Source organism: Vespa crabro, chromosome 7 (assembly GCF_910589235.1).
Source record: "Vespa crabro chromosome 7, iyVesCrab1.2, whole genome shotgun sequence".
NCBI classification, from domain to species: domain Eukaryota; kingdom Metazoa; phylum Arthropoda; class Insecta; order Hymenoptera; family Vespidae; genus Vespa; species Vespa crabro.
In genome coordinates, this window is record NC_060961.1 from 6,922,599 (window position 1) to 6,941,439 (window position 18,841).

General features: G+C 36.1%; 1 protein-coding gene across 6 annotated transcripts in view; it reads left to right on the top strand.

Moving 5' to 3' along the window:
* Positions 1–1,013: 1,013 nt before the first annotated feature.
* The window catches only part of LOC124425551, a 19,257-nt gene continuing 1,429 nt past the window's right edge, over positions 1,014–18,841 (top strand). Inside the window, exons 1-10 of one of the 6 annotated variants that reach the window (XM_046966029.1) lie at positions 1,014–1,903; positions 10,769–11,603; positions 11,821–12,719; positions 12,836–12,909; positions 14,766–16,180; positions 16,253–16,428; positions 17,065–17,091; positions 17,677–17,910; positions 18,003–18,260; positions 18,381–18,841. The exon at positions 18,381–18,841 is cut by the window's right edge and continues 1,429 nt beyond it. In XM_046966029.1, coding sequence (XP_046821985.1) covers positions 12,664–12,719; positions 12,836–12,909; positions 14,766–16,180; positions 16,253–16,428; positions 17,065–17,091; positions 17,677–17,910; positions 18,003–18,260; positions 18,381–18,576 — 2,436 coding nt within the window. In that variant the 5' untranslated portion in view covers positions 1,014–1,903; positions 10,769–11,603; positions 11,821–12,663 and the 3' untranslated portion in view covers positions 18,577–18,841. Of the gene's footprint in view, positions 1,904–10,768; positions 11,604–11,753; positions 12,720–12,835; positions 12,910–14,765; positions 16,181–16,252; positions 16,429–17,064; positions 17,092–17,676; positions 17,911–18,002; positions 18,261–18,380 lie in introns of those variants that run through there. The other 5 variants (XM_046966032.1, XM_046966031.1, XM_046966030.1 and 2 more) reach the window with 5 other exon arrangements.

Genomic DNA, 18,841 nt, shown 5'->3' on the forward strand with positions numbered 1-18,841 from the left:
CAGTATGATAGTATTCGAAACATAGCTTATTCAGTGACGTCATGACTTAGCATGAATGTAATAACATTGATAGAAAGAATGTGATAGACACCTGCCAAAATTGGCAATTCGAATCATACATCATTTATATGGATAAATAAAAGTCACACGATGTCTACTTTTTTTTCTTCAAATTACTTCATTCCCGAAATAGGTCGTAATATATCTCAAAGAAGAAAAAAGTATTTGTTGTGTATATATATATACACACATACATATATATCTACATATACACGCCCATAGTAGGAGAGGGAGGAATAGAGAGAAAAAAAAAGAAAAGAAAAAAGAAAAAAAGAAAAAAGAAAGAAAGAAAGAAAGAAAGAAAGAAAGAAAGAAGAAAACTACAAGATCGGAGTTGCTTAAACGGAAGAAGATGGCGCTAGTGAAACCGCATCACCCCCTGCGATTTCCGGTTGAAGCACGTGATATCTAACGGTCGCCGTTGCTCCGAAGCGTCATGGAAATTTCCATTCTCGAGCAACAACGCAACACAACTAAATCGCTCCCCCTATCTCCCCCTCTACTCCTTCCCCTTCCTCGCTCTAATCCCTCCTATCCCCTCTCCACCAATATCCAGTGTACATAAGCCCCCACTCCGTTAAGACATTACGCCATCGGTCGGTCCACCTCCATTCTACATTTGATCGCCAATCAGATTGCGTCTGGTTATGTACAGACATCCCCACCACTCACTGAAGACTGTCATAAATCCCCACTACTTGATGATTTTACGCGCTTTCGAATGACTTGGCAACGTTGCAACCGTTAAGTATATAAGGAAGGGTGGGGAGGAAAGGGGGGGAAACAGTGGATGGAGGGAAGGGAGGGATAGGGGCGGTGAGGGACGGAACAATCGGGAGAGGAGGGTGGGGGACAACCGCGTTTGGTGGTGGGGATAGGAGTTGCGGGATCGGAGGGAGGGAGGATAAAAGGGGGTGGAAGGGTATGGAGGGAGGATACGAGAAAGAACTGGCAACGTGTGCCACATTCAAATCTGAACGGAACCCGGGTCAGCCTCTCCGTTGAACGCCGTAAGAAAACGGCACGGAAAAGCGTGGTCGAACGCGCGAATAGAATAATCCTGCGTTTAATAAGTTCGAACAGTGTTCGTCTATTTGGAGAATAAAATATTATTCTTCTTGATCATCATTAAATCACCCCATCTTAATAGCATGTCCGTTAAGTTCGCTCGCTCGCTCGTATTCGCGTTCACGCAGTGAGTAAAAAAAAAAAATAAAAGAAAAAAAACGTGGCGCGTCCACTTCATCTATTCGTCCGTCCGTTCGTGAGTTCGTTTCGTTCCGTTTCGTCTCGTTTCGTTTCGTTCCGTTCCGTCGTTCATTTGTTCGTTCGTGTATTCGTACGTACGCGAGTGTTATATGTACAAAAGAGATCGAGAGCGAAAACGAGAAACACAGGATTTGAAATAAACGCGACGACGAGCAGCACGAGCAGCGCGCCCTATCTCAGAGGAAATCCTATTGGATTCTTCTTAATATTGTCCTATCTCCTGTTTCTATCTTTCTATCTCTCCCCTTCTTTCTCCCTCTCTTTCTTTCTTTTTTCTTTCTTTCTTTTTTCTTTCTTTCTTTCTTTCTTTCTTTCTCTCTCTAGTTTTGTTTAACTCCATATCTCACTTCTCTCTTTCGTGTCGCGTATGAATTTCGCGGTTATATGTAGACCGGCGGCCGATGTAAATGTCACGAATAATAAATAAGGGTAGTGCCTTGACCGTGGGTCGAAAGTGTCGCTCAAAGGGGCGAAATTATGTGCATGGACGTTCAGACTAACGAGAAGAAGGAGAAGATGAACGACAGGATCATCGACGAGGACGTGCAGATCGTCGAAGCCCGTGTTACAAGAGGTAAGGAACTTACATTTTGAGGTTATGGGTGGCGACAGTGCCGGCGCTAGCGGCAATAGTAGTGATTACAAGCGGCAATACGCCAAACACAGCGCGGTTGGTTGTACGGCGAAACTCTGTTGACAAAGTTAACCTATTGACTATACCTTGACTCAGTTATTTAAGATCTTGTCTTTTCCACATTTCTTGTATCATCATTCTTTCTCTCATTTCTTCCTCTCTTTTTTCTCATGCCTTTTATACTGTACAAATTATATTATACCATTACATTATATTGCTTATACTCCTCTGATTCTTTACCGAAACTTCTCTTAATTTTATATCGTTGATATTAATCAACGAGATATATATCTCTCTTTTATCTATTTTCCTTTTCTCTCTTCCGAATTCTTCTATTTCTCCTTTCGTGTTTTTCTCAAGAAAATACTTTCAATGAAATTCGTACGAAAGACCGGGACGATTGTTTTTATTTGTATCGATAGAACCTCCTCCTCTTGTGTGTACGTCTCTATGCGTATATATATATATATATATATATATATATATATATATATATTTACATTGAAAATCAGTGTTCTACATGCGTGCGTCGCGATCGGTTTATAATTTTATAACGAGCATTGTATCAATGACATACTTTATTTACAAAACTTGTCAATGATTTAAGTGTGTTATATGAGAAGTATATATATATATATATATATATATATATATATATATATATGTGTAGATCAATTATTTCACGATATATATGTAGGATCACGACCGGAGCTTACGCATAATTAAACGTTGCGCGCGAGACACCTTGCGCGCGCGATACACGGCAGACGGACCACGTGGTCGAATAAAAACACAAGCTCGAATCGATCTCTTTCGAACTGAACGTTTGAAAGGATTATACATACTACCTTGGCGTTTCTTCGAACTTTATCGATGGATGGCAAATCTTCCACGAGATGGATGAATGCTTTAATATCGTTTAGATATCTCTTCGTTCGTACGAAGTTTCGAGGAATGACGTCATGATTTATTTAAGGCACACTGTAAGACGATCCCTAAAACGAGCGTTAGAGAGGGATGGAGGAAAAGAGAGAGAGAGAGAGAGAGAGAGAGAGAGAGAGAGAAAGAGAGAGAGAGAGCATGTAAGAAGACGTAGCCGCATTTTAAAAAGGGAATGTCTCTCCCCACAATCTTCTCTTAATAGTAATCATAATAAATTATTATTATTATTATTATTATTATTATTATTATTATTATTATTATTATTATTATTATTATTTTCAAAACATAATTTGGATTATACGATTGAATTTTTAATGAACAATGAAATATCTTTTTACGATTCGTCGATGTTTCTTAACTTAACCTAACCTGAACTATCTTAACTTAACCAAACCTAACTTAAACTTTTTTTGTAACGTTATTCGTTTATTTTTCGCGCCTGTCTGAATGTTGCTCGTTCGTTGGTTTGTGTTCTCTTACGATTACTTAAATTAAAATCGTGCGAAAATGAAAATGCAAATGATCAAAATAAGGTAGATACTAAAGTGTTACGTATTAGTATCAACTATATATATCGTTTGATCTAATGTATCTTGTTGTCATCGAACGTCTAAGCAGTAGACATCCCATTAGGAAGGTGAAACAACATCGAGAACAAATCGATCGCAGACATTGCTCTGTTGGCGTCTTCTAATATGGCGGATGTCTTAGAGATTATCCAAGCAGAAGATGAAATTGGTGGTATCAAGTTCTTTTTTACTTTAATATATTGATATTCGTGTATATATATATATATATATATATAACCAACTATATCTATATAAATATGTACTGTGTAATTTCAGCATATATAAATATGTATATATATATAACTAAACTAATATAGTATATAATATATTAACTAAAAAAAAATAAAATAATATATATTATATATTGTTTATAATATATATATATATACACAACCATAGCTATAAATAATCATATATATGTGTATATATATATATACATATATATGATAAAGAAAATATGCGAGTCTCTTATCTTTCCGATATCAATTTCACGTTCTACGAAGATAATAATGATCTCCCATAACCATGGATGCTTTAAATCAATTTAATGTTTCTATATATGAGTTATAGGTACAGGAATATTCTTATGTATGCGGAATGAAAAAAATAATAATCTGATAATGTGATTTACGATGCGTTATAATAATAATAATAATAATAATAATAATAATAATAATAATAATAATAATAATAATAATAATAATAATAAATAATAATATAATATAATCCGTCGTGTATATATAGAAAGAGCGCGGAATCGAATGCTGCCGAGTTTATTATTCATGAGGGTCTTATAAATGGTGTTCCTCGTCTCTCATCGTGATGCACATACGAACCTAGTATATATATACTAGTAAGTATATATATATATATACGCGCACGCGTGTGTATGCACAAATATTCTCGTTTATTATATTACACTATGTTTCTCATACAGGCTGGGCCAAAAGTCCCTAGGAGGACCAAAAGTTCCTAGGTGAATTTTAAAAATCAATTACTTTTCCCCCTTTTCCTTTTTTCCTTTTTTTTATGAAATTGCAAGCTTAGCTTTGTAAAATTCGAAGCCTAACTACAGATCAAAAAAAAGTAATCGATCTTTAAATTTACTTAGGAACTTTTTGCTCTCCTAGGGATTTTTTATCCACCCTGTAGTATACTATGTATATCTCATACTTTTTCATTAAATATGCCAAGCGTATTATCTACGAGTGGCCTCTCTTTCTATCTCTTTTTCTCTCCCCCCCTTTTTCCTCTTCCCTCTTCTGGATCGTAGTGCCGGAAAATTAAAGATGGAAAAGGGGTGCAATGGTGTGAGATATGGTCAAAAAAGCCTCTCGGCAGCGTGTATATATATATATATATATATATATATATATATATATATATATATATCTGTATGTGTGTGTTATGTATATATGTATATATGTATATATATATAGTATGTATATTATACGTACATACGCGTATGTACCTCACAACGATGTTTTTATTTTTTTCCCCTTGTTTTTTCTCTTTTTATTTATTTATTTTTTTTCTTTTTTCGTTTTTTTTTTCTTTTTTATTTTTTATTTGAAGAAGCGCTCACGTTAAAGGAAACTAAGTAGATGTATGCGCGCGAGTATGTAGCTAGCCAGCCATGCTCCTCGTACAGTTGATCCACAAATGCGCACATCGTGTAACGTGGACCGTGATGGTGGTAGCGTCGATGATGGTGGGGTAGGATGGTGTGTCGTGACGGTGGTAGTGGTAGCGCTTACCAGGCCGACCGACCGTCCGTCGTCACTTGTGCGCGCAGGTATATATATGTATACATATATATTTATATATACATGCGTATGTATTATCGTATGTATATACGCGGAGCCAAATATATACGCGTGGTATGTATATAGGCGGTCCGAGAGTCGCCAGGGAAATATGTACTAGCGCAGTACATAATGTACCCTCATCTATATACTACATAAGAACCCGAGTAGTGATGTAACAAAGAGGTACTTTCACGAAGTTAGCCGAACTGTTCCGAAGTCGCCCGGCTTCGGGCAAGTCGCATGCGTGCTTTCTGTGCGATAGATGTAGGTACTATGTATATATATATATATATATGTATATATATATCCTATGTACATATATACATATATACGTATATATATTACTTCGTATGTGTGTGTATAATACCTTACGATTCTCGTCAGCTGCGACGACTGAACGCCGCCATATGCAATTTTACTAAGCGCGTAAAAAATGTTTCTCTGAAAGCTCACCTGCTTCCCGTTTGTGCAATTTATAATAGGATTCTTTTCTCTAGACAATCCCTAACCATTCGCTTTTTATCTAGTTTCTATGATTCTTTTTATTTCTTTTTTCCTTATATTTTTTTTTATTTTTTTTTTGTTTTTTTTTGCTTTTTTTTTTTTTTTTTTCTTTTTCTTTTTTTTTTTTTTTTTTTTTTTTACAAATACAATAGTAGTAAAGATATCAATTTAAATCTGATAGCCATATACATACGTATACATAATAGTCTCTAGCAAGAAAAAGAGACACGCCTTGTTAACGTTCTATTGCGAAATTTATATAAGCGGCCACTCACATTGGCCAGGACGATTTCATAGTTACGTAATATTTGCTTCCGCGATGGCATATTTTTACAAAAGGAAATAAATATCGTTTGGTCGTTATGATAGTGTACAAAGAGAGAGGGAGAAGAGAATGGAGGAGATTGGAAGGAACGGAGATAGTGAAGGGAAGAGAGAAACAAATAGAGGGAGGAGAGCGAAAGCGCGGGAGAGAGAAAGAACGAGCACAGAGAATGGCGGTGAGAGGTGTAGTAGAGAGAGAGAGAGAGATAGAGAGCGAGAGCGAGAGAGAGAATGGATAGATTGGAAGAAGGCACATCCGGTTGAGCGCCATATTGTTCTTTCAGTAATTCCTCGCTGCCCTCCCCCACGCACCCGCCAACCCTTGAACCAAGTATGCGCTTCGCTCGGCATAGTAACAGCGGCAATGGCGAACGACTATAAATAGATCGCTAACGACCTTCCAGTGTTGCCAAAACGACTGGCCCAGAGGAAAGACGTAGAAGAAGGCGGGCTACCAAGGCCGCGCCCGCCATTTTGCGATGGCAACGCCGCAACCGTTGGAAATGTTGTTGACGGTTTTCGACCTCGATGATCCGTCTTTGACGAAGGACATCGTCTAGAATAAACAAGCATTTGTTAGTTGCGAAAGAGAAGTTCTTTGGGGCCAAAGCTTTTGATATTTTTTTAAATAGAGCAATGGGAAAAATAAAAAAATAGAAAGGAAAAAAGAAGTATGAAATTGTGAAGGGATAATTAATCGGCACTGGAAAAATTAGATTATAACAAAGAGGGGGTAGAAAGGGGGGAGAGAAAGGGAGAGGAGGGGTTGTATCAATAAGTAGAGATTGCGAAAGAAAACTATCCTTAAAATGGCGACTTTTTAACGTATATACGTTTCTCAAGTATCGATCAAGCGACGTTGCCGTGTACATCTAGGTGTACTGGTTTCTCTCTATGTGTGTAGTGGGAATATACATGGTTGCAACGTTGAAAAAAGGGGGGAGTGGGCGTGCCTGGATAGAGTAGAGCCGGCAACGCTGCGCGGCTGTAAATCATGATTAAAATAATAAGTATAATACATATGTAGTACATAGAGAGGAGGTCGTGTCGGGTATATGTATTTAAGAGGTGCGCAAAGGCACGGATCGGAGAGTATGTCTGGCTGGGTTCTGCGCAGCTTCGGTTCCCCCACTCTCGTTTTCCAATCCCCCACCATTGAAGAGAAATCCCACGGGCGAGTTCCATAAGTTGTAGTGGGGGTTGGACAGATGGATGGGAGAGGGGGTGAGGGCACCTGAAACCGCGGCTATATACCCCCGCGTACATTTACCAATCTTGGCACTTTGCCTGAAAGAGCATATCGACCGTGCGACGTTGTCACATCTTCTCGTACGATCTTACGCTCTGGTCCTGGCCACTCTTTGAGCGGTATGTACCTAGCCTCCTGCAGCCGATCCATGCAACACGATGCGAAACTCGATCGGTCGTACGATTTAATTATTTACGTGGCCCCAACCAACACTGGATTCATCAGCAACGCATAACGTGTAACTTTACACACGCGCACGTTCAAAAGTTTATACCACGGCGAAAGTTATGATACCGATACTCTTAAACTTACCACTCACGAGTTTTACTCTTATACATATATATATATATATACATATATATATATATATATATATATATGTATATATATGTATATATGTTTTTTTCTTAATTCTCTTTTTATTGGGAATTTGGGATTTGCACTGAAGTATGTAATCTATTGCGTCCGAAAGTATATCCGCGATATTATATATAATCTTATCTTTCTAATCAAATACTTTCCTTAACACTGCGGTTCGCGATCTAAACGTGATCCTTACTTTCAATACTCCTATTAACAACATATTTTTCGATACATTTTTCTGATTGTATGAATGCTGATGTAGGAGTAAAAAATAAATTAATAAATCTTTTTTAATCTTGACCTTGACGATTTTCTTTATCGTCCCAAATTATTATTATTATTATTATTATTTTTCTTTTTTTACATATATTCTTTACTTTCTCAGGCAGTCAACGATAATGATCTATTTCTAACTGAAACAAGTCATATACATATATAATTGATTTTTTAATAATATAATGTCTTTTCGATTATTTCAACATGTAGAAACTGATAGTTAATGGGATTTTAAATATTATTTAAGTATATATATATTTCTTCATTGGACTTTAAAATTTGACTAATCGATTTTTCTGCACATTATTCTTCAATTCGAGTTTAATAGCGTTTAATAGAGTTTAATATTTATCAATTTTTAATTCTACGTCGTAGTAGAAATAATTTTTTCTTTATAATTTAAAGTTGCCCATCTTTTATGACGTTACCAGATAGATATATACTATCAAAAATGCGTTTGTTTATTGATAAAGTGTATGTTGCTAAGCCACAAGATTCTGTTGATGAATACCGCAAAGTGTTAATTTACATCTACATACACACACACACACACACACACACACATCATTACATTACATATATATATATATCTTTGAAATAATTAATAAGATTAAACTTTGACAATTATCGCGCAGCAGAGATATTTATAACGACATTATTACTTAGAATAGAGATTTATCATTTGTTTTTGTTTTTATTTTTACCTCAATTAATTTTTACTATTCTAATTCGCATATACTTGTGTGTGTGTGTGTGTTAGTGTGTTAGTATGTGTCATGCGAAAATCGTCAATGAATTGTACGATATATCGATATAATTGTACGATATAAAATATCTATCTAATGATTCCTTTAAGAAAAATATTTTTGATCGTCCTTTTGACAAATCAAATACGTAAATTTAAAATTATCCACTATTTTTATCTTCCTGCAACTTCTTTTCTTTCTTTTCTTTTTCTCTCTCTCTCTTTTTTTTCTTTTAATCCTTTCTAATACATCAAACTAACTAATTAATTAGAAGAAAGTATTATTAATAAGAGAAAATGCATTCAATTACAAATATGGAATAAGGGTTATAATTAAGAGATATGTAGTTATATTTACAATAAATGTGACCCCGTTATAATTGTATAATGAATTAACATTCAACCTTAAGATTGATTTTTTAATAAGAACTCTTAATTAACTTTTAAAAATGTTATTTTGGGTATATTATATAGGAGATAATTATTATTATATATAGAGGAAAATGAAGGACATTTATAAGGCAAAATTTATAAGCCAGACAAAATTATTTTGGCCAACTAGATGAGATTCGTTTATCTATAATCATTCTGATGAGAAAGCTTTTGAGATGATTTTAAAGGGACATTGAGAAAAGATGGTGAGAAAAAGAGTCAGACAGAGGAGGAGACAGATAGATAGATATATAGATAGAGAGATAAAGAGAGAGAGTAGAAGAGGGAGAGGAGTAAGAAAGAGATAGAAAGAGATCACAGAAGAACAGCGACCACGTGCTGCGTCGATCAAGGGAGTTCGGGCGCGAATAAGTGAGCACCGCGCATGCGCCTCGGTGTATTACTCGGAGCCATACGTCAAATCGAATTTAATTACGCACATTAACGTACTCTTATACGCGTGTCTATATATTACGCGCGCGCGTGTATATATATATATACATATATATATATATATATATATATATATATATATATATATATATATATTACTTTTATTTAAAGTTACGTGCTTAATTCGTAGTACATATCTCCATTAACTTAATTCCGTTGGAATGATCGGAATGCCCATCGGATTATTTCAAGTATTCAAATAACAGGGTAGAGACATCGAAAGTTCCAACATGGTTTTAAAAGTACCCTAGACTTTACCCTCGCCTATTATTTCACTTGTTGCGATATGTAGGTCAAAAAACAAAGAAATTAGCTCAAGCAAAAGAATAATTAATTTTTTCGAAAATTTTTTTTTAGGTACTTTTGGTTCACACCTTGTATGAACGTCATTTTTAGCGCGCAGACAAGATGGCAGTAGTATACCGTGTTTTCGAACGGTATGAAAGTTAAACTGATCATTTCGCGGGAAAAATGCAAAAAAAAAAGAAAAAGAAGATGATGATGATGATGACAATAATGATTATGAAACTAAATTAAACTAAACTAAACTTCCGGGTTCTATGACTCGTTTCCTTGTATTCTTTTCCTAACTTGATCTTATCTATCACACGAGTGGGCCGTTAAACTTTACCACTGGAACGAAAGACCGAAAAATGTGTGCTCCTCCGTATAATAATAGAATGTTATATATATATATATATATATATATATATATATATATATATATATATATATTAGAATTGAGGAGATTTATATTATATTTGGAATTTAATATGATCCGTTTAAATCTTATATGTTATTAAAAGAACCTGCAGAAAAATGAAGAAAAAAATCTTGGTAAATCTAAAAAAAAAAAAAAAAATACGTAAAAATCTATGAAATTTAATACGATCAATTCAAATTGTGTTATTAAAATTACTTAAAAAAAATGGATCTGGCAGAAAAGAAAAGAAAAAAGAAATAAAGAATAAAAAGGGAATCTACGAAACTTAATAGAATCAATTCAAATCGTATATGCTATCAAAAGTGATCGAATAAACAAAAAAAAGAACCCAGAGTTTTAAAAGAGTATAGAATTTTAAAAACAAAAAAGAAAACAAAAAAAAAAATTAAAACAAATATATATTTTTTCCCCTCAAGTAAAAAGGCACATAGGAATAAAATCGATGTAGGTCAGTGGAGAAGGAAAAGGGAGAAAAGAATCTCGAATCGGGATCGTTCGAAATAATAGCGAAGATAGCGAGGAGCATTTGCGTTGTGTCGCGTTGAAGGGAGTCCCGGAAGCAGAAGAAGAGGAAGAAGAAGAATAAGAAGAAGAAGATGAGGAAAAGAAGAAGAGGAAGAGGAACAAGAAGAAGAAGAAGAAGACAACGAAGAGAAAGAAAAAGAAGAAGAAGAGGAAGGAGGGGAAAGAAGTCGCCTCTGAGTCTCGACAATTCGCGTGTACACATACACCTCATGCAGTACGAAGAATAAGAAGAACGGTGTGCCGTGAGGAAGGAAGGAATGAGTATGTGAGGGAGGAATGAGTGAGCGAGCGGGTGAGGTTAGGAAGGGAGGAGGTGGAGGTGGAGGAGGAGGGGTGTCGCGGAAGGGTGAGTGGGGGAGTACAGTCAATGGCAAAAGTTGACTGCATTGGATGTGTGACATAGGACCGGCTAAAGCACAGAGAGAGAGCACACGGCGGCAATGTCTAGTATCTCGTGCAGCTACAGCCGGACGGCTTGATGTCGAGGCATGACCCATCACCACCATTACCACCGTCATCGTCATCGTCATCGTCTTCTTCATCACCATTATCATCAACATCACTACCACCACCACCACCACCACCACTACCACCACCACCACCACCACCACCACCACCATCACTGGATGGAGGATTGAAGATTCACGGGAAGTCGCGAAATGGCGCTTTCCACGAATAGGAGCAACGTCTTCAGATCAGACGTTGAGGTTTCGTCCTCCTCCAGAGGTACGATTTTAATTTGAAGAAAATTTTCCTGAATTATATTTTTTTAATTTCTTTCTCTTTTGTTCTCTTTCTCTCTCTCTCTCTCTCTCTCTCTTTCTCTCCCTCTCCCTCTCGATATTCTCTTTTCTCTAACCGTGTGCTTATATGTGTGTGTATGTACGTATATATGTATTGTTTGTATGTACGTATGTTGATGCTTATATGAGTATGTGTCTAGGTATATAATGTTTCTCTCTCTCTCTTTCTCTCTTACGCGGGGGCACGCTCGCGCCACCTGGTTTGATGATGGGTGGCGAGGGGAGAGCGTGAAACTGCGCCACGGTGTATCAGGGAGGTAGGGAGAGAGAAAGATAGAAAAAGAGAGGGAGTGGGAGAAAGAGAGAGAGGGGGGGAACGAGAAGTGGGTGGGAGATCAGAGAGAAAGAGAGAGCGAGAAGGGGAGTTTTCTGTGCGGTCTTGCATCGTGTAACGTGGTCTTCGACGTCGCTGCCACCGCCACCACCACCTTCACCGCTGCCGCCGCTGTCATAGTAGTCGTCGTCGTCGTCGTCGAAGTCGTCGAAGTCGTCGTCGTCGTCGTCGTCGTCGTCGTCGTCATCAACAGCAACAAGAACAGCAAGAGCAACAATAGCCGTCGCCGTCGTCGTCGTCGTTGTCGCCGTCGTCGTCGACGGCGCAGCACGTCGTCGTCGTCGCCGTCATTGTCGTCGTCATCATCGTCATCGTCTCTCAGTCAAGCGACGCGAGCTTTTTGAACTACTCCTGCTCCTCCTCCTTCTCCTCCTCTTCCTCCTCCTCTTCCTTCTCCTCCTCCTCTTCTTTTTTTTTTCTTACCGGTACGTGGTTTTTCGCGCATGTAATTCGTAAAAGAGAAGAGTCAGCAGCAATAACAACAACAACAACAACAACAACAACAACAACAACAACAACAACAACAACAACATCACCATACACACACACAACGGCCCACTGTCGATTTATAGTCGTTCGGTGAGGATATGAGGAACGACTTCGCTGCGGACGTACCCGTTGCGAGCGCCGACAGCAGCACGGACGCCATATGGCTCGAGAAAAGGACTCCTTCCACGACCAGTGCACACGATCGAGTGTCAAATTGTACGTTCGCTTGGCCCATATTTTCTTGGCTTCTTTTTCTCTCTCTTTCTCTTTTTCTTTTATATTCCTTTTTTTCTTTCTCTATCATTTCTCTTATATCGAACGAAATGGAGAAGAAATTGGGATCTAATGGGAACAACGCGGCCTTGGCAAGATGAAGAACGAGAATGCTATGTTCTATGTAATAAAGGTAGAGAGAGAGAGAGAGAGAGAGAGAGAGAGAGAAAGAGAGATACAGATAAAGAGAGAAAGAGAGAGATACAGATAAAGAGAGAGATGTATGTATGTATATATGTATGTATGTTACCGTGTTCTTTCGTGCTTTCGTTGATAGAAAGAAATCCTATTTAAAACTCGATAATTAAACAACGGCAATAGGAACATTTGGAAAGTCTGTCGTATTGACTCAATTAGAAGGTACGAGAGAGTAAGATACAAACCGATTTCGATTCCTGTTTCGACAAATGTAAGTTTCTTTTACGAAGTTTCTACTTTGACAGATGCTTTTCCATCGGCATAGAGAACAAGGTGAAAGCTATGGAAATAAATATCATCATGAAGAAGAGGAGAGGAGGAGGAAGAAGAAAAATAGTCAGATTGAAGAAAACTGTGATGTTTTTAACGCGTTATCTATCTTATTTTGACGATTCGTTTTTTCCTTTTGTTTCTATCTTTTTTGCACAACGATGTGTCGTTATTATGGTGCGCACGTGTGTTATGTGTTGTGTTGCGCGCGTCGTTCTTTTTTGTTCGTGTTAAAAAAAAAAATTAATATGATATATGATTTCACGTATACGATGTTGGTTGACTGGATTGGTTGATTGGTGTTTCTTGCGTATTCTTTTGAATCTCTCTCTCCTCTCTCTCTCTCTCTCTCTCTCTCTCTCTCAGCTTTGAGGATGTGAGTCGAGAAACTTAAGCACACGTGACTCCCCGTTGCGTGTTGAATTCTAATTTGAGTAATAGTTTTACCGCGCGTAAATTCAAATTCGATCGGTTGACGAAACGTATTAGAATAGCCAGCCTTACCTTGCTAACATAATTTCAATTTATAATAGTCATTTTGATTATATAGAACATATTACGTATACGCGGGCACAGGTCATGAACAACTTAGACGTTATATATATATATATATATATATATATATATATATATATATATATATATATATATATAGTGCAACGTTAAAATCATAAATACAATTCATTTGACTATCGTACGATATTATTACGCTTTGTTATTGCATATATAAATAGTAGATAATAGTGTTTGAACAATAGTGAATCGTAAGAAAATAATTGATGTATAGAGAAATTCTTTATTCGCTAATTTTAGGTATTACTATTACTTTTTTTTTCTTCAAATAAGTTGTCGTATCAAAATTTTATTGTACAAATATCGGTTAACAAAAATGGATTGTTTCGAATGTATATGAACTATAGTTTAGTTATATTATTGATCGGACTATGTGAAACAAATGACGATTATAAGGAAAGATCATATTTATTTGTGTGTGTGTGTGTGTGTGTGTGTGTGTGTTGTATGTATGTATGTATGTATGATGTATGTATGTAAGTATGATGTATGTATGTATGTATGTATGTATGATGTATGTATGTATGTATGTATGTATGATGTATGTATGTATGTATGTATGTATGTATGTATGTATGTATGTATGTATGTATGTATGTATGTATGTATGTATGTATGTCTGTATGTATGTATGTATGTATGTATGTATGTATGCATTTATTTATTTATTTATTTATTTATTTATTTATTTATTTATTTATTTATTCATTTATGTATGTATTTATGTATGTATGTATTTATTTATTTATTTATTTATTTATTTATTTATTTATTTATTTATTTATTTATTTATTTATCCTATCTAATACATATATAAAATCACATTTAGCACATGAGGAACATTTTTCACCATGTTCGATTTAACGATTCGACTATGATCAAGCATGCATACGTCCTTAATCCTTTAAAAATAGGAATGAATGATTGATGTTTCCTTTTCTTTCATAGGTTTCGATAAAGTTGTCGTTAAACAAGAACGCCCAGATGAAGCGGAGATCCGAGAATTGGCTGCCAAAATGGTGGAAGCGAACAAGGCGAAAATGGTCTCGGCGGCGGCGGCAGGAGGAGGAGGAGGCGGAGGAGGAGGAGGTGGAGGTGGAGGAGGATCAGCACAGCAAAGAGGAGCCGCCAGTCAGTGTTTATCTTCGTCGCAGGCTAATCTTCCTGGAATCCTTGGATATTTAAACAAGCGTCCGGCCGATTCAACTGTATCGAAAACAACAGGATCGACGGCTACAGGAGAGGGGGGTAAAACCCCTTTGGACGATGAAAGTCAAAGGGGTAGATTCGGATGGACGAGTTTCGATGAGTGTCACATACCTTACATATTCCGTGCCGGTGAAAAATATTGCGCGGTACGAATCCTAGAGTCTAAGCTGTTGAACAAGTACCTGAGTTACCTGCACTCGGATATCTATAGCTGTACGTGCATAAGAAGTTACTATATTACGGATGCCGAGAGTAAGCTTTTCAACGAGATTAATATCAAGCATTGCGATAATCAATTTGGAAGGGATCAGTTTACGTGCAAGGATCTCGTAGTGAGGTTATCCGATGCTAAAGAATTCTATACATTTTTGGATGTGTGTTATACAAAGTTAACGGCCGGCGCGAATCCGAACGTAACGGGGAGGCACAAGGCCGAGAAGTGTGGTTTCATACGAATAAATAAGGAATCTGTGGTACCTTATACGGTGAAGGACGGTCTCCAATACGTACCCCTATTTTATTTCGAGGGCGAAACGGAGAATTTGAAGTTGAAGGCGGAAAAACTTGAAGGTTGGGACCTTTCGTATTTGAAGTTTTGTTGCAAGGTACAGGGTATAAGAAATGAACTCTTTGCAAGTGAGACATGCTCCGTGATCAGTTTGAGTGATATTAAAAGTTACTTTCCCCCTGATACGGGGTTCGAAGATTATTGGCCGAACAAAGTGATGGACTCTCAGTTGTTAGTGAGTAGCAAGGGTGGTGGGGGCGGTGGCGGATGGACCAGACAACCGCCTACGCCACCGGTGTCGAAGACAACATCCGTACAAAATAATACGAGTAAAGCGAGCCTTAATTCGCGTGCGGGCCCTTTACAGACAATATTACCACGTGGATCTAGTGCTACGAATGCAGCTCAAACGCAACGAGTTAGTCAGTCAAGACAAACTCCTGCTACGACGCATCCCGCTCATTCCTCGCCATCGTCTCTTCCATCTGGGAGATCCAGTATCCCTTCTCAACCGATGTTGAACGTTGTACAGGGTGTAGTCAATGGGTGGTCTGGACTCGTTGGTGGACAACCGACTTTCCAAACTGCTCTTGTCTCTCAGGCTAATTCTCTCATACGTACACCACCTCCATTAAACATGCACAATGTAAGTAATCTTTAAACTTTGGACTAACCTTCTCTTTCCACAATGGTTAATCCATTGAAATGTCTGCGGTAGATATCTGCGTCAAGCAAAACCTATACTACTCATCAGTCAAGAAGTAGAGGGGGTGGTGGCGGAGCAACGGCTCAGTACCCTGGAGTTTATCCAGTTACTACTATGCAAGCCGTTGCTCAGGCCCAACCACCCCCTCTTGTAAGAGCAACGGCGCACACCAGTCAACCTAATCTTGGGTGAGTTAAAAGTATAAGATGTTTCGTTCCAATGATTGTACACATATATATCGTCGATGAAATTCTTCACCCTTTTTTATAGTTTACACTTCATCTTTGTCGCACTTTTCCCAAATAACTTGTGCTTGCTTTTTGTTTTTAATTATTTTAAATGATCAATTTTTTGATAGATAGTATGACATGTATATAAATTGCATAGAGATATTAGATAAATTATTATGGATCTTTTTGTACCAAAAGTGTTTTTATTCTTTAAATAATAATATTTGTAGACATATATGTGTATAAAATATTACATATTTTTAGACAGATATAATACAGATTATTTTTTATTATAAATAAAGTTGCTTAAAGTTTTTCATAAGATGAATAATGTAACAATATATTAGATTCTTAGATTTGTTAAAAACATGTTTTTTTTGTTTTCTTTTTTCTTTTTCTTTGATAAAGATATCAGCGAAAATATATTGGCTTTTTAATTTTTTTTTTTTTTACCAAGCACTGATTGTCAATTATTTCTGTTTTGATGTTTAAAATATTCATCTACATAATAGATGTAATCATTATTTATTATGTAGATCTCTGCACTGAAGCTTTTTGCATTTGTACATACAATGTATAATTTTTTTTGTATAGTTATCCAACCTATGGGAAGGATGACTGGTGAGTCTCTGTTAAATGTACTATAGTTTTACTACTACTACGGAAAGAGTAAGACAGCATGCACAAAATTAACATGAATAGAAATCATTTGATCTATGCAAACATCCAGTTATATTGTAATTAATGGACTAATGAAAGTTAAATATGCTTCTATATTTCAGAAGTACATATTTTGTCTGATATTTTCATAACTGGTTTATGCCTAGATCAAATAATCATAATTATAAAAAAGTTTGAATTAATTTTTTAATTATTAATTCATAAATAGCATATATATATATACATATTAATATATGTATATATATGTATATATATGTATATATATATACATATATTAAAGTATATGTATATTTTAATATATATATATATTGAAATGATATAAAAATAACAATTTCATTTTTATTTTTGAGAGATAATAAAACAGATTAAAATGTAAAGTCTATTATCAAATTTATTAGTTTGAAATTTTTATTTTGTACAAATATTTTTTCTGCTGGAAATAATTTTCATTTTCTAAAAATTTTATTTTATTTAATTGAAATTACATGATACATACTACTTATCATAAAAGGATTCATATTGCAGGGTAACTACGACATATACAACACCTTCCTTGGGTGTTCCTGATGCAGTCACAGCCAGAACGTATCCACAAATGATTGGCTTAAGTGAACAGGTACAAGCCCTTATGCCTGCTCCTACATCAGCATCAACGTTATTAGCACGTCAGCAAAGGCATACACCACCCGTTCACAATACATCCCATGCAAAATATCCACCACCTTTAATACCAGTGAATGGAAGTAGTAATAATTCCAGGTATGCTTTATCACGAATTATTATATCTTAATTATGTCACTCTGATAAATTATTTTTTATTATTAACAGGATTTAATTTACTCTATTTATAGGGATTCAAGAGGAAGAAAAGCTTTGATAAATATATCGGAAACGCCTCTGTCTAGTTGCCAAGCGCAACCATATCAAGTCCAAAAGGCATTAATAGAAGACAAAATGGTACCTTGTATCAACTTTAAACCATATATCTACTCTGAATTGTTGATGACACTCCCAGATTTTGTGTCTAATTATTTTCCTGCCTGCGACATTAACAGTTGTAGACAAGTTCTTACGGATGTCTTAAACATAGATTTATACCAAGGGAATAGGTGAGTTTCTTGCAGCGATATACAACCTGCATAATAAATAAAACAAATAAAAAAAAATAAATAAATATAAATGTATATATATATATGAACTGAAAATGGAAATTACTTTTACTTATGCAGACTGCAAATGAAAATGTTGATGGAAGCAGGAAAATGCTCTTCTTTAAACGAAGAATTACCACTAATTCAAGTAGGAAATATTATGAAGTACATGCCTCAGTTTAAGTACATGTTTAACAGAGACGATATGGTGATGCCTGCACCAGCACACTCTTCTGAAGATCACCAACCGAAAAAACGACAACGTACTAGCTAGGACTGGCTACAGCCTTACTGGCCTACTTACGATTACTATCATCCGGCATTTTAAATAAGCCGATAAAACACATTGACTGAGACGTAATTACAATGCACGATCTTAAGATCTACAAATCTCAAAGTCAGAAAAATACATACTTGGCATTATTGCTTTGAGCAATATGATCACCTGAATTTCGTGTTTGAGTACAAGAGATCTGTGACATATAGTCTGAGAGAGCCATTTCTTTCTCCAAAGCATATCTTTATACTAATGAGAAACA